Source organism: Muscardinus avellanarius (genome assembly GCF_963383645.1).
Source record: "Muscardinus avellanarius genome assembly, chromosome: 17".
In the NCBI taxonomy this organism is placed as follows: Eukaryota; Metazoa; Chordata; class Mammalia; order Rodentia; family Gliridae; genus Muscardinus; species Muscardinus avellanarius.
The window spans coordinates 29,080,845-29,096,509 of record NC_137803.1 but is presented as its reverse complement, the minus strand read 5'-3'; the positions used below and the strand labels follow the sequence as shown (position 1 = coordinate 29,096,509).

General features: G+C 48.0%; 1 protein-coding gene across 3 annotated transcripts in view; it reads right to left on the bottom strand.

Moving 5' to 3' along the window:
• Positions 1-15,665, bottom strand: part of LOXHD1 (lipoxygenase homology PLAT domains 1) — a gene marked incomplete at both ends in the record, with an annotated part of 168,985 nt that overhangs the window by 42,980 nt on the left and 110,340 nt on the right. For all 3 annotated transcript variants that reach the window (XM_080714787.1, XM_080714788.1, XM_080714789.1), the window contains 7 exons: positions 168-322; positions 4,375-4,537; positions 5,236-5,352; positions 9,554-9,735; positions 12,216-12,380; positions 13,496-13,624; positions 15,428-15,532. In XM_080714787.1, the coding sequence (XP_080570913.1) occupies positions 168-322; positions 4,375-4,537; positions 5,236-5,352; positions 9,554-9,735; positions 12,216-12,380; positions 13,496-13,624; positions 15,428-15,532 (1,016 nt within the window). The remainder of the gene's footprint in view (positions 1-167; positions 323-4,374; positions 4,538-5,235; positions 5,353-9,553; positions 9,736-12,215; positions 12,381-13,495; positions 13,625-15,427; positions 15,533-15,665) is intronic.

Genomic DNA, 15,665 nt, shown 5'->3' with positions numbered 1-15,665 from the left:
GGGAGATGCGCTGCATTTGTAGGGAAAGGAAAGCAAATGCCCACAGGAGGACATGTGACACCCCCAAAAGTTCCCAGACACCCCAGGAACCAAGAAGAGTTAGCACTCAGATTGCTGGAACTGAGGAGGAGAAGGAAAATGGGGTAAATGCCCTGTGCCCCGCATACCGTTCCTCTCTCAAACTTGTTGGTGCGGTTCTCTGACTTGCCAAGGTAACGCTCCCCGGTGTCCCCCAGATCTCCATAGATGGTGATGTAGACCTTGGCATCCGTCCCTGCCCCGGGAACGTTCCCAGTAAAGATCTGCACTGAGTACAACACGACTGGACAGACAGACAGAGGGGAGAAAAGGTGACAGCCTTTTAGTGTTGTCCACATCTGTAGGAGGTGCTGAAGTCTGGGACACATGTTGAACTACACTCCATGTGAATTCTCCAGTGGGGTTCCCTCCCCCATTCAGACTCGGGGCTCTCAGAGAACCAAGGAATATAAACTTTTCCAAGTGTCCCTTGAACCAGCCACCTACAGTGTCAAGGGAGAAAGCCCCAGGAAATACCCTCAAGTGTGTCTCTAGGTGGTCACTAAATCTTCCTGCTGGGACAATGATATGCCTTCCCATTAGACTGGCATTAATACCATGTCCTTCTAGCCAGATTATGGAAAATATAATATTTTTGAAAGGATAGTCACCCCTCTGTGTCCACTTCCTCATTTTCATTCATTCTCCAACTCACTGGTGCTCCTTGCCCGCTCCCAGTGCTCCTGGCAAACTCCTCTCCAAGGACTGACACTCATCTTTGTCCTCCCAGGTCCACTGGAAGGGCTCAATGCATGCCGGGCTGACAATTATGCAAAGTCTTTAAGAAAAATAGAAACTGATGACATCTTGTTTTATTTTGCTGCTGGGGACTCATCAAGGAAGAATAAAATAGCTCCTATCTCAACCTCCCACCCAGTGGGAAAAGGCAAGTCTACTGTATGTCTGTAATGTCTGTAGGAATGCTCAGAATGACTTGTGCCCCCCCCACTCCTCCATCCAAGGGGGCACTGAGCTTCAGGCCAATGTGAGGGGACGTAGCTGGATTCTCCCCAAAGGAGCAGCAAGAAAGTTGAGGCTTTAAGGTAAATGGTAAAAATGGCCAAACTGGAAGGGAGGTTAATTTCCCTCGTCCTAGGAGACAGGGAGCCCCTCCTCTACACACAAAGAGCCAGGAGGGAGATGTCTGCCAGGCTTCTGCAGAGACTTGGAGCTTGACAAGGGCCTCAAGGATAGAAGAGAGAGTCACTGGACACAGCCAAGGCTCATGTAGTGGTATTTCTGACCACCCAGAGAAATAACACCTGGGTGGCCACAGCAACAGTGGTGCAGTGTAGCAGGGGACACAGAAAGGAGCTGTACATGCCCTAAACTAAGGGTTGAGCTTCTCCCGTGAACCTCAGGATTCTTACAGGACCCTGGGGAAGGAATTGCCCTTCCTGCAGGAACTGGGATGAGTTTTCTCACCAGCTTTTGCAAGTGGGCTCAAAGCTGCCTCCAATTCAAATGTAATAAGTAAGGTGCCTAGGTTGCTCACACCCACAGTTATGGATACATTCACTCTCTCAATGCAGTTCCTTTTATTCCCTCCATTTCCCTCAGATTCCAGAGTGTTCTGCCCTCTTCCTGCCCCTCTGGATGCTCCTTCTTGAGCAGCATCTCAGGCTCCTCATCTTCTGCTCACCCTGTGGGTGCCAAGCAATCTTAGTACCACCCACAACCCCTGTCTCTCCTCCTGCACAGCCTGGCATGTCCTCCTGGAGTCCCTGAGCCTTTGTGTCCAGCCCAGCTGCCTTCTGTACTTTAGATCCCAGCATCACCTCTCATACTTCCAAACTGAACTCTGCCCCTCCTGCACCCCCCCCTTTCCAAACCTGTCAACCCACCTTCCCTGTCTCCACTGCACCCCTCCAGCCCCCTGCTCTCTAAAGCCCCTTGGGGCATCATGAGACTTGATATCAGAGGCAGAAACCAGGGGCTAATCATGCTCCTCTGTCCCCAGCTCAGCTCAGTGCAGCACCCAGTCAGCATCCCACAAGCTGCATCAGTAAATGAGATCTTCTCTTGTTGCTTAAAAAAGCCAACATTACCCAAGTCTGCCAGGCTAATGTCGACATGAGGTAATATTGGGAGTTTTGTCATAGTTTAGACACAACAGTTAACTGTCCTCCCCCTTAGCTTCCTCCCTTCCATCTCCTGGCAGCATTCACGCCTGTTCCACATATGGAATCATGGCTGGTGGGTGGGCCTGTTAGGAAACCTTTCCTGGGAGCCTTCATCCCAGCGTCCCCAGGGGCCGTGACTAAACAGCCTTCCTACTCCCCCCACACCACCCCCACTGCTTTCTCTCGTCCTTTGGGAATTAGGAAAACTGATTCAGCTTCTGGGTGCTGAGCAATGCGATTGTGCAGGATCCAGCTATTTCTGGATCCTCCTCCCTCCCCATCCCACCCAGGCCACAGCTCCTCAGTAGAAAGATGTTCCCTTAGAAACATCACCAAGCTCCAAGTGGGATCTGTGGCATGTGACTCATACAGAACAGCCCAAGTGTGCCACTGGGACAGCTGTCCAGGGCATCTTCTGGGGTTCAGGTAGAAAAGAGGATCACTCCCCCTTTTTAGTAGCAGAGAACATTTGGAGGAAGAAATATGGGTAGGAAGAGGCAAGTTCCTGGGCAACGCTTGTCTTTATTTATAAGTGTGTGGCAACTTAGATTAAAGGAATGCAGGGACTATAGCTATTTTATTTCTACAGAAAGAAGAAGAAAACAAAGTTGGTCTTTTTTCTTTTGTTTGTCACTTGTCTTATCAGCGTGGTGGGCAAGCTGGCTCCATATGGGATATGGGAATCTTTTTTTTTTTTTTTTACCAGAATCTTGGGTTTTACTCCAGTTTTTCCAAGAAGGCAGCATCACACAGAGTATTTTGTATGTTATCAGTGGTAAAGAGTCTGATGTTTGCAAATAAAGTTGATTTTTTGGTGATAGCTAAAGCTTATTGAGAGCTGAATGGCTGGTGAAAACATGGGGGGTTTGGCATGGATAACTTAATCACTGGTCGAAATAGAGGTGTGACTGTCCAGGTGGTGCAGGAAGAATGTGTATGATGTGTGCACGCACACACACACACATATAATATATATATTATATGTGTATAATATATAGTGGTACTGTGGGTGGAACCCAGGGGCTTTTCTACCTCTGGGCTATACTGCCAGACCTATTTTATACTTTATTTAGAAACAGGGTCTCAGTAAGTTTCGAGCCTTGCTAAGTAGCTGAGGCGTGAACCTCCTGTGCGATCCTCCTGTCTCAGCCTCCCAAGCGCAGGGATTACAAGCATGTGCCACCATGCCAGTTTCATATATATACATATTTTTCTTTTAAGGTAAAGATGACAGCTGAGGAGTCAGCCTTGAAGAATACCTCCCAGCCCAAGAAAGGAAACCAGTAGTCAGTGAATTATTTTGAGAGATAGGAAGATAACCAGAAAATGACGGTGTCACTAAAAGCAAAGAAGGAGGCACAGGAACTGAGTGGTCAGGTGGTGCAAGTCCTACAGAGAAAAATCACATCCATGAAGAATGGTCAAAGCGGCTGGCTCATACAGAAAATAAACCTATGACCTTGGACACTCTGCCCCGGCACCCAGCCACTGAGCACAAATACACAAGAGCTCCCGACATGAATCTATCCAGGATGATCTTCCCTTTCCTTCTCCTTTTGCTGATGCTGAGGATTGGACTCCGAGCCTCATATGTTAGCCTCAGATGCTTTACTACTAGCCTGCATCCTAAATCCTGGATGTTTCTTACTTAATTTATACTTAATTGAAACTGCTACATCCAGCAAGAGCAGTAGAAGACCAAGCCACACAGATCAGTAGCCAAATATACAGAGTACAGAGAAAACAAGGACCAGGAGAATTCAGGAACAGGATAACCCTGTTATCACAACGTTGAACTAGGAAGGAATTTGAACACAACCTTTGGAGTAAAACTCCAAATCAAATTGATTTTTTTTGGTGATAGCTAAAGCTTACTGAGAGCTGAACGGCTGGTGAAAGCATGAGACTTGGCATAGACAATTTAATCCCTGGTTGAAGCAGAGGTATGACTCTGTCCAGGTGGCAAGACTTTGAAGACTATCTCTGCCATTGACTAACCATGTGAACTTGGGCAGGTTGTATAAGCTCTGTAAGCCTCAATTATGCTCCACACAGTACAGAGATAACATAGACTTTCCTGTACGAGAAGGCTCAACTTGGTGCAGGGCAGGGTGCTCAGCAGGGAGGCCCAGCCCTAGAGCTGCCCCGGTGATAGGTTGTCCCCTACACTTACTGTCCAGAGGCTCCTCCACTTCCTTGTAGACTTGCCTTAAAGACCCATCTTTCATGTATTTCTCAGTGAAGATGTCATAAGGGACCAGTTCCCGGATGGTTTTCTTGTCATCCTCTGAGGTGGCGAGCCATCGATCACAAGGGAAAGTCAAGGTCTCTGTACCCTGGGGTGAGGAGGAAAGAGGAAGATTAGCTCATAGTGTGGAAACTGCCAACTTCAGTGGTTCATCAGCATGCTAGTACTTGATGGGACCCAGGACAAGGTCATAGGGCCTCAGAGATGGTGCAAAAACCACAGAGGAGCCTTCTCACCTGACCCATAAGATCTAGTCTGACTTAAAAACTTTTACAGACTCATCAGCAATTGGCTCTTGAGGGCTGGGGTTGTCAGGGTCACTTAAAATAGACATCTGAAACCTACCCCCAAATCTCGGGTTCAGTGGATAAAGGGAGGGAGGTTCTAAACTTTCATATTGCTACAAAGCCAAGCTCCAAGTCCACAGCAGTGACTGAGAGCTCTCTCCCACATTTTGTGACTTGATAATGTTTCCCAAGTTGTTCAGGGTGGATTTTCTTCTACAAGTCGACCTTGAGTAGCAGGAAGGATATCCTGGTCATTCATTAATACTGTGGGCTTGGGTGTGGGGAGCAGAGATAGGGGTGCACAGACTCTGCTCCTTACCACTAAACCAGGTTCTAGAAGGGCCTGCCTTGGATGTGAGCTGGTTCTTGCACTGAGTAAACTGGGTGGAATTTTCTGAGGATTTTTTTTATCTCAACCTAATAAAGTTAAAGGGAATCTGCCTTGGATCTCTTCTGGAGCAGGGCAAAAGGAAGAGCAGGACAGACCATCAACACTCACGTCTTTATCTGGGAGGAGCCTGCGGATGTCCACGTGGGAGCAGTGCCACCCAGGATTGATGCCCGTGTTATCATGGCCAATCCGAATTTTTTCAATGATTTCTCCCACATCTTCTAACTTTGGAAAGAAGAAAAGGTACCTGATGTTAGCAGAAAGGCCTCAGTTATGTTCTGCCTCCCTACAGGATCCACCCTTGAGTCCCTTTGAGCTTCTAGGGGTCACTTCACTTTCTCCCCATACATATCCATTGTTCAGCCAGATCAGCCCCCCTCCTCTGCACATCCCACTCTCTCCTTTCACTTCCCTGCTCCCCACTTAAAGTCAGCCTTGAGTCCAGAAATCAATTTATAGTCTCACTCTTCAAGGTGGAACCCAGTCCTGTCTTCTATGACAGTCTGTTGTAGCAGCTTATTCCTTGTTTGAGTCCTGAACTGGGTCTCCGAGGAGGAGTCCTGGTTCTGCCATCCTCCTGTCCTGCCTGGCTGCCCTCTGACACCCAATAGGCTCTCCCGTTCTGCCATTCCTTTTCTACGCCCCCACAAATCCCAGTCCTGCAAACTCGACATTCTTCTCCCACAGGGGCTTTGTACAAGTTCCTGTCACTCCCCTCTCATCTTCTATGGTAACCCAGGGGCTGACCAATCTCAGTATTCAGGATCACTTCCTCTCTCTTCCTGGAAAAAGCCAGGACTTCCCCCAAAAAAGTTGTCTCTTTGTGATGGATGCTCTCATAGCTTGGTGTAGCTCTCTCTCAGAGCATGTCCCACAGTCATATTTGAATACATTTGTGGAACACCTGCTGTCTCCCCGCCACTTTATCAGACCTGTTTTTTTCCCTACCACTCACAGTCATTTTGGGTTTTTTGTATCCCCAAATTCTAGAACAATGCCTGTGACCCAAGAGCTCAACAAGCCCAGGTTAAAAGGATGAAAGATTGTTAGCTTCAAAATGGATATGATCAAGTCAATGGACCCCTCATAGTGTGGTGGTGAACTTTAACCATGATAATGTCTCTGCAAGCCAAGCCCCACTGGGCAACAAAGCTGGTGTGTGTGTGTCACAATGAGCCCCTGCGCTGGTGTGTGTGTGTGTGTGTGTGTGTGTGTGTGTGTGTGTGTGTGTGTTGGGGGGCTGATCTCTCCTGCCTGGGGCCCACAGGCTCAGGTTGCAGGGGAGGGGCTCCATCAGGACAGATGGATGCCCTGATCCCTCAGAGGTCCTCTAAGGAAGCAGCAAGGTAGAGACCGAGGCTAAAGCCATGTGCTGATCCAGCATCCATCTGAAGGCTCCCTGCCAGGATGCCCCTGCCACCCACCAGCCCCCTCTCAAGCACCCCAGGGTTCTCATATGTCACCTTCTCCTCTGAAATGATGCTGCACATACAGATCCGCACCCTCCCTCATCATAAGAATATCTCGGACAATAACAGGATAAGAAATATGTGAGGGTTGGAAGCCCCTTGAGGTCCCTTCTAGATCTAAAATCACAGCTGTGGTCAGCCCTTCTCTAGTTCTAAGTGTCTGGTAGAGCGCCACACTGCTGCAAGCTCCATGGATTGATAAGGATGCAGCAGTTTCTGTGACCTACAGCTCACAACATTATTGCCTGCCATCCACTCTGTATCAGAGAAGCCCTGACAGCTCTGAGTCACTGAGTCACAGGTCAGTACTTCCAGACCTTTTTTAGCAAGGCATTATACTTCCCAAAGGGAGCAGCAGGGGGGATATGGGTGAAGTCCTTGGCTCACAGGATCTTCACTTGAGGACCGGATGCCTCTCAGGACCAGGAAGCCAAGGGTCACCCAGCTCTCCTTCTGTTCACAGACATCTTTCCTCCTGCCCTATCCTGTTAGCTTGAGATTTGAGATGTGTGGGCCTTTGGCTTCAATACTACTTCTATGACTATAATCCTCCTGGTGTACCAGGGTGGTCATCTAGCCAGGACCCCTTAGGAGGCATTTAGGGGGCTGCTGTCCACGAGCCTCAGAGGTGCTCAGCATCAGAAAGGACTCTAGCATTCTCCTGAGATGTGAAAGAACTAAGCAGAAAAGCTCTGGAGCTACACTGTTGAGGACAGAGCTCACACCTGTTGATTTATGACACATTGAGTTAGTTTCTTAACTTTCCTGTGATCTAATTCCTCATCTGTAGAATGGGAGGATTATTCTGTCATCCTCTTGAAAATTTCATGAAGAGTAAATAAATTGATCTATATCAAAATTTCAGAACAGGGCTGGCACATAAGAAGGACTCAAGCAGTATTCGTTCTTAATGTTCTTTTCCCAGCTAGCCCCCTTGTCCCTGGATGGGGCACAGAGAGGCAGTGGCCTGCCCCAGGATTAGTAGTTGAGCTCAAGTCAGTGCTCGCCATCCAGAAAAGAGATCGAGAGGGATGCAGACAGTATAGACAGGCTAGAAGACAAAGCCTTTCCATACATCTGCAAGTTCTCATACTCCCTTGAGACCCAGATAGATTTGAAAAGAAAAAAAAATAGCAACAAATCACTGATTATAGCTGTATATTAGTGGGGACTTCATTGAGAAAAGTCTTCGGAAGTCCTGCTGGGGTATAACACAGCCTCAGGTGTTGACGGTGTCAGGCTTGGATGACTCAACACACCATTTCTTGGGTTGAGGGATGTTAGCTTTGTGTGAAAAAATGAATCAAGCTTGAACTTTCTTTATTAAAAGACTCAGCAAAGGTGACTGACCTCCCCACATGTGCTGATGGCTCCAAGAGAAGGTGGGAGGGGGGCAGGGTCCCCCCAGTGTTATGGTTTGGATCTGGAATGTCCCTCCAAAAGCTCACGTGTTGAAAGCCTGGTCCTCAGTGTAGCAAGGTTTAGAGGTGGGCATGCTGGAGGAGGGGTGTCTCTGGGGTTGTGGCCTTGGGGACTTTATTTGTCCTTGTCCCCCTTCCTGTCTCCTTCTCTCTGCTCCGGGGCCCATGAAGTGAGCATTTTTCCTCTGCCACATGCTTCCATCATGATGTTTCTGCCTTGGAGCTGGTCAACCATGGACCAAACCTCTGAAACTATGATCCAGATTAGCTTTTCCTCCTTTAAGTTGGTCTTGTCTTGTTGGGTGTTTTGGTCATGGCAACAAAAAACTAACTTATACAGCTGGGACGGCAACTGGCCGAGGATGAGAAAGAGCTGTGGACTTTGTTTGCTACACCAGAAAAATAAGAGACTTGTCTCTACAGATGCCACTACCTGGAGAGTCCAAGCTCTTCTCAAAGTTCTGCTCCATCCCTGCCCTCTACCCAACTCATCATGCTCCTCCTGTGCTCTCTGGACAAATCTCAAAGCACATGCTGCACTTATCTCTACTTCTGGGCCACTGGCCATCCAGTCCCCTCTCAAGGGACACCTTTTGTCCTTGACCTTTGCATGTGCCACTTTCAGGACCAGCTCAGAGCCACCTCTTCCAGAGAGCCTTTTCCTTCCCAAACACCTAAAGCAAATTCACTCCCCTTGCTAGTCCATTTCAGTGGCTAAGCCGGTCCAGAATGTGTTCTCCCAGGCTTAGTCCTGCTTCCACTCCATCCTAGCCACCTGGCTTTAGGTAGGCCACTGCCTTGCTGTGCCTCGGTTTCCCCCACTTATAGAAGGGATGGGTACAGCGGAGTTGTGAGGGTTCCATGAGTAAACATGGACAAACCCTTAAGGTAAGTGCCTTCTGGCTCACAGGGTCAATGATGGTGGCAGTCACCAGGCTCTCACTAGCTTGGTGTGGTGTCTACATAGCAGAATCCCAGCCCTCTAATGTTCTTGTGTATCCCACTCAGCCAAGGGCACTACAGGGTCCCTGGAGCAGTTACCATAAGGGGCTTATGGCACGGAGGGGTATGGGATTCCAGGGTGCTGGGTCCTACCTCCATAGCAAACATACAACAACAAAACCCCTGCTGGGAGCTCAGGAGGTTATTCTGTTTTGGACTGTTCAGTGGCTGTGTGAAAGCTGAGCAGTGGTGACATCCCTACACATCCCAACTAGCCCAAAACATGAGCACCTTGCTCCACTGTGGGCCTGTGTCTAATGGTGGAAGCACTGGAGACGCCCCACTGGCATCATGCCTCTCTGTTCCCCAACTCTGGCCTCTCATCATTGCCTCTGATCCCAACACCAGTCTTGGAGGGGCCTCGCAATCTTCACCATTGTTCTGGTTGGTTGGAGGTTCTGAGGCCCAGAGAGGCTGGGCCATCTTCCCCCACTGGCAGCCCATCTAGAGGAAAAGTATACACTGCCCTCCATGAGGGCTGCTCCCCTGCTCCCTGGCTCAGTCCCTCGGCCATGGCCTACTGAGCCCATGTACCTCCACAATGAAGCGGGAGGCAGATTTCCTCTCAAAGAATAGCTTCTGCTCCCTCTTGTTGGTGCAGAGAAACTTCTGTGTAGTGCACACGGCATCACAGCCATAGATGACAATGAAGATGTTGGCATCTGTTCCGGCAGCAAAGACATCGCTGGTGTAGAGAGTGATCTCATAGGGGACAACTGAGGCGGGTGGCAGCCAGAAGACAAGGCCAGAAAGGAAGGGAGAACAGAACACAAATGCAGGTGAGGCAAGTTCTTCACCAGCACCAGCCACTGGACCCTTGCACTGGGGAGCTGATGCCCATTGACCTGGACTCACATGTGGTCACCAAGCAATCACAGGTGGGGTCCTGTCATGCCCAGCACCCACAAAAGGCCTGATACTCAGATGAGGTTCTCCAAACCTCATACATCACCGGGCTAGGGCAGCAGACAGGTCAAGGCACTTCTAGTCAAATTGGACAAGCTCAGGCTTGAATCCTGGCTCTACCCTGTCAGTGTGACCTGGGCAAATTACTTACAAGCTTCAGTTTAGAGTACCTGTAAAATACTCTCAACATGGTGCTTAGCTGGGCACTGTAACCAGGAGCATTGATTCTAGGGGCAACTCAACAATTAGCTCAGCCAAGTCGTGGTGATGAGAATCTTTTCTCCTTTTTTCCTCCCCTACCCCTCACTTGCTCCAAGTTGTACTGTCCTTCTACCCCTTCACCTGGCCTCTCACTTTGCAGAGGTCTCCTGTAGAGGAGAGGACGGGAGGAGGTAAGGGATGACCAGGATCTGTCTGCCTTCCTGCCTTCCTTCTTCCCTTCCTTCCTTCCTTCCTTTCTTCCTTCTTCCCTTCCTTCCTTCCTTCCTTCCTTCCTTCCTTCCTTCCTTCCTTCCTTCCTTTTTCTCTTTCTCCTCCCCTTCTTTTTCTTCTCTCTCTCTTGTTCTGTCTTCCTCCTTCCTTCAATCCCTCCTTCCCTTCCTCTCTTCCTCCCTGACACTCTCTTTCTTTTGGCAAATGTAAGAGTAAGTCAAGGGGCACATGGCTTAGTTTAACATCAGACTGGAACTGAATTTAATCAGCTCTTCATTTCTGTAGGTTCTGCATCTGTGGATTAAACCAATCATGTATCAGAAATATTTAAAAATAAATCAGGCATGCTAGCTCATGCTTGTAATCCCAGTACTTGGAAGACTGCAGATTCATGGCCAGCCTCAACAACTTAGCAAGGCCCTCCACAACTCAGTGGAACTCTTTTTCAAAATAATAAGTAATATAAAGCTGGGAGTGTAGCTCAAAGGTAGAATGTCCCTGGTTCCAATCCCTAGAACCCTAAAATAAATTAAAAATAAGGTTGTATCTGTATTAAATAGGTACTGACCCTTTTCCCTTGTTGTAGTTCCCTTAAAAACACATGACACCAACTATTTGCATTGATTCTCACTGTCTTGGGTATTATAGGTCATCTAGAGATTATTTAAATTATGCAGGAGGATGTGCATAGGTTATATGCAAATGTTATGCCATTTCATAGAAAGGACTTGAGCATCCATGTATGTTGGTATCTGTGGGGATTCTGGAATTGATCCCTGACGATACTGAAGGATGGCCATGTTCAGCATCAGGACATACAAACTTCTAAATGTTGAGTGACATAAACTTTTGTTGAGAGCAAGGCCTGCCCTGGAGCATAAAGAGAGTCAGTGCTTTTAACCTTGTGTATCCCACCCAATCCTCCTGTCAACCGTGTGTGTGTGTGTGTGTGTGTGTGTGTGTGCCAAGTGGTTCCTGGGGCAGGGGCTGGACTCAGGTTTACCTTGTACACACATGGCCAGGGACTTTACTAGAGAGAAATACCTCTATTTCAAGCTTGAGACCAGAAAATGTTTCACTTCCACTTTAATGGCTTTAGAAGGAGGGAGGGAAAGTATATCACTGATTCATCCTGTTTGTGAGTTATTTGGGGTGGGTTGTGGGTCTCATCTCTTAACTAGGAAAAAAATTGTGTATTCTGGGCTTGATTCAGATTTCACTAAATTCAGACAGATTTTTACAGTTTGGTTGATTTCACTTTGATTCCCAGTATGTAACACACATTTACACATGTATAAACATTTCATACATACATTTGGATGACGACAGTGGAGAGAAGTGTTAAAGCTTCACCAAAGCGCTCCCCTTCCTTCTCCTTAACTAGTAAAAGGAATGACTTTTAACTCTTTTTTGAGTTCTCCCCATGCCCCACCTTAGGGTGGGGATTCTTTGGCACGTTAATGCCTGGAGTAAGCACTGATGATGAGGTTGGCCATGATTCCTCATAGGTCCATTCCTTTTTAATGTTACAGCCACACCACACTGTATCTCTACTTTGCAAATGTGAAGACTGAGCACTACAGATGTTAGGCTCCGTGTGTTGTCGCTAGCTAAGTTGTGATGGAATTTGGAATAAGTCCTGTATTTTCTTTCCCTGGGTCAAAAGCTATGCCCACAGCTTCCCCCTTTTCCCTCCCACACCCACCCCAAACTTGAAAATTGGGAGGATGAACAAGAGAGCCACATTTCCAAAGTGGGCCCAGTCCAGAGTCAACTCTGGAGGAGGAACTGGGTCAAGGTGGGGTGGCAGGTGACGGGATTCTGGAAGGGGACAAGCCTGGCCGTGCGTGATTCCTACATGGCGTGTACAGCCTCGTCTGAAGCTCCGCGTGGAAGAGGTCCCTGACAATGGTCCCATCGTCTTCATTCTTGGCCAGCCAGCGGCCACAGGGAAATGTCATGCGCTTTCCAAGAGATGGGGCATCCACCTCTACCCAGTCAACAAACCAGCCTGGAGCCTTGCCTAGAGAGAGAGGAGAAAGAACCTGCCATACATATGTGCAGACATGGCTCCTGTGGGTCACTGTAGGGGCTCCAAACATCCTTTCCTACTGAGTGGCTAACACCTAGAGCTCTGCCACTCCTGCATCAGCCTTCTGTGCACACAGCAAAGTCGATCATGCTCCAGGCTGCCAGTGAAATTAGCAATAGTGAAGGAAACTAGTAAGTGGCAGGAGGCCAGGGCGGTCCAAAAGGAGGGATGCCAGGATGCTGTTCAGGGTGCAGGGGCTCCAAACAGAGATCCCAGGTGTGCCAAAGAGAGCCTGTGACCACAGGGACTTTATCATTGCACCCAGTGGCAGGGTGACACAGCTCTTTGCTCAGTTAGCGATGGAGAAGGGGAGGAAAATGAGTGAAGGGGCAGTGGTCATCCCTGGGAAAGAAAGTACTCAAACTTAAAGAAGAAAACAGAAACTAGGTATAGAATCTTGTCTCTACTACCCTGGCAGTTCTGGGCTCAAGGACAAAGGTCCCTTCTTTAGGCTTAGAAGAGGTGGTTTGAGTACCCAGAAAGAGTCCTGTTTTACTCAGAGAGAGCGCAAATGTGGGGTCATCCTTTGTTTGACTGCAGTATCAGTGGATTCCACAAAGGGCTGCTAGATAAGTGGTTCTCAAAGTGGAGTCCCCAGACCAGCAGCTCCTGCATCACCCAGGGACTTGGGAGATAGGCACATGCTCAAGCATCACCTCAGACCTGCTGAATCAAAGACTTTGGTAGGGGTAGAGCCAGAAATATGTGTTTTAAAAATCCCCAACCTGCCCCAGGTGATTCTGATGCACGATCAAGTTAGAAAACCCCTGATTTAGATCAGAAATGTTCAAATCTGGCTGCACATTAACATTACTGAGGCTGGAGAATGGGTATGGGTTTTGAAAGTCACCAGTGATCAAGTCCCAACCCACAGCAATTAGACCAGAATCTGTGTGCAACCAGGACTCCACTGGGCTAGAGACTGTGAAGCTGTCATTATGGGAGGCAAATGGCATCCAAATCCCCAGATTCTTTCCCCGTGCCCACTGGGACCTGTCCATGGTGCTGACAGCTCTAGCAAAGAGTGGAGAGGAAGAAAGCCAGACCTGTGTTGTCATGGCCGATCCTGACTTTCCACAGGTCTCCGAGATCCAGTGTCTCCACTGTGAAGATTTCAATGCTGTCTCTCTCAAACTTGTCAGTGTTGGTCTTGGAGGACTTCAAGAGGGTCATTCCTGCCAACCAGATGATCCCAACATGACTGGCTGGCCCTGACACTCTTCCAACCTGGTCTCACCCATGCCTTTTTCAACTCTCCTCAATGTGACCAGCTTTCTGAACTTCTATCAAATCTAGATTGTGCAGTGTTCACGCACTGGGCACCTTTGAACATTCAGCTGTGTGTGTGTGTGTGTGTGTGTGTGTGTGTATGTGTGTGTGTTCTCTTATTGAGATTTATAATACCCTTTTGAATATGTATTTTTATTTCCAGTTTAGCTAAAGAAAGACCTTATCCAAGGTCATCTAGAAGAGGAAGTGTGTATCTAAGTTAACATTTGTTCTCCTGTACTCCTCACACTTCTCCACATGTGGAGGGAACCAGTGAAGAGGCCACCTTCCCCGTGCTCACTGAGCAGACAGGGTCCCCTGTGGGAATGGGACCTGTGGGAATTCTTTGGCGTCTCTCATCTGGGTGGCAGAAGGAGAGATGGCATCAAATGCCTCCCAACAGCCATCTCACATATGGAACCATCCTAGGATTCTGGCCATATGTCAGTCTGGAATTTTAGGTGGTCTTGGGATCACCTCTGTTCCCTCCTGCCTCAGCTTGGGCTGTGCTGCCTTTAAGTGTCCCACCCCTCCATGTCCCAGCTCTCATCCTGTGTTATGTAGAAAGCCTTCTGATAGTCATACTCTCGTAGCAGACTGGCTAAGTGTGCTAAGAGACAGACAGAAACAGAGCCTGGTGCTGCCTCTTACCACCTGGATGGTCTTGGGGAAATTGCTTAATGTCTAAGACTTGGTTTCCCCAAATGTCAAAAAGAGGTGGTCCTGTGCCTTCCCTGCAAGTGTTGTTGTAAGGACTTAGTAAATGATAATTGTTGAGTGCTCAAGAATGTGGCTAGGAAGCTGTAGGCAAATAACAGCACTTGTTAGGGTCCATCCATTCTTTTGACCATGGCTCAGAAACCACCACAGCCACATACATTCAGAAGTTATGACCTAACTCTTTCATCATGCATCATTTGCTTTATATAACCTAGTGAATAATTAATGTTTACCAAGTGCCACTTTGACCTGAATATTTTACATGTTCAGTATCATTAAACCTATAATTCTATGAGATACATGTAGTTTTGTCTCCATTTTACTAATGGGAAAACTAAGCACAGAGAGATTAAGCAACTTACTTGAGGTCACACAACTAATAAATGATAGAATGAAAATTTGAACCAATCTGTCAAGCTCTGAAACTCTGCTCTCTACTATCACATCATAGCATTAGAATATAAGCATCCCATGGTCTGGGATAAGGCCTTTTTGCTCTTCAGTATTACTTGGCAAGAGCACTGGACCCATAGAGTTTTAAGCTAATGCCTGATGACTACTTGAAGACACTCTCCTCTGAACTCAGATAGAATGGCTGGGTAGCTGTGAGTGGATCACGGTTCCAACACTGGCCACCAACTGTGAGTTCCTGTGCAGAGGCTCCAGAATGACTCTCAGACTCCCTGGGCATCTCACACTAAAAATACCATGGAGTGCCAACTGCATCCATGCATGGAGGCATGGAGGAAAAGCCTTTTTACCTGCTTGTATTGGGAAGAAGTTAGGGCAAGGGCTACCTTTGTCATTAGAACAGGAAGAGAATGTTGATACAGAGGAGAAATTTTAAGAAAAAAAGATAATTGCCTTTCTTGGATGGGGCTGGGTGTCTGAGATCTGTCAGGAGGCAGAGACTTGACTAAGATTTCTAGCTTCCATCAGTCTCTCTGAGGAGAAGTTTGGTGAGTGCTGCCCCTGTATGGCTTTCTTACCGGTATTGTCTTGCGTGCCAAAGAGCGTGATGAAGACATTGGCATCTGTGCCTGCATTCTTCTTGTCCCCAGTCTTTATGGTCACTGAGAATGTGGTTGATTTATCTGCCAGGAGAAGAGTGTAGAGAAGTGAGCTATAGACTGCTCCAGGATCCCATGAAGGGAGGTGAGGACAGCCACCTCTAGGGGGCTGCTCATTCAGCCCTCTGGCTCCATCACTCCAATTCTTCCCCTACTC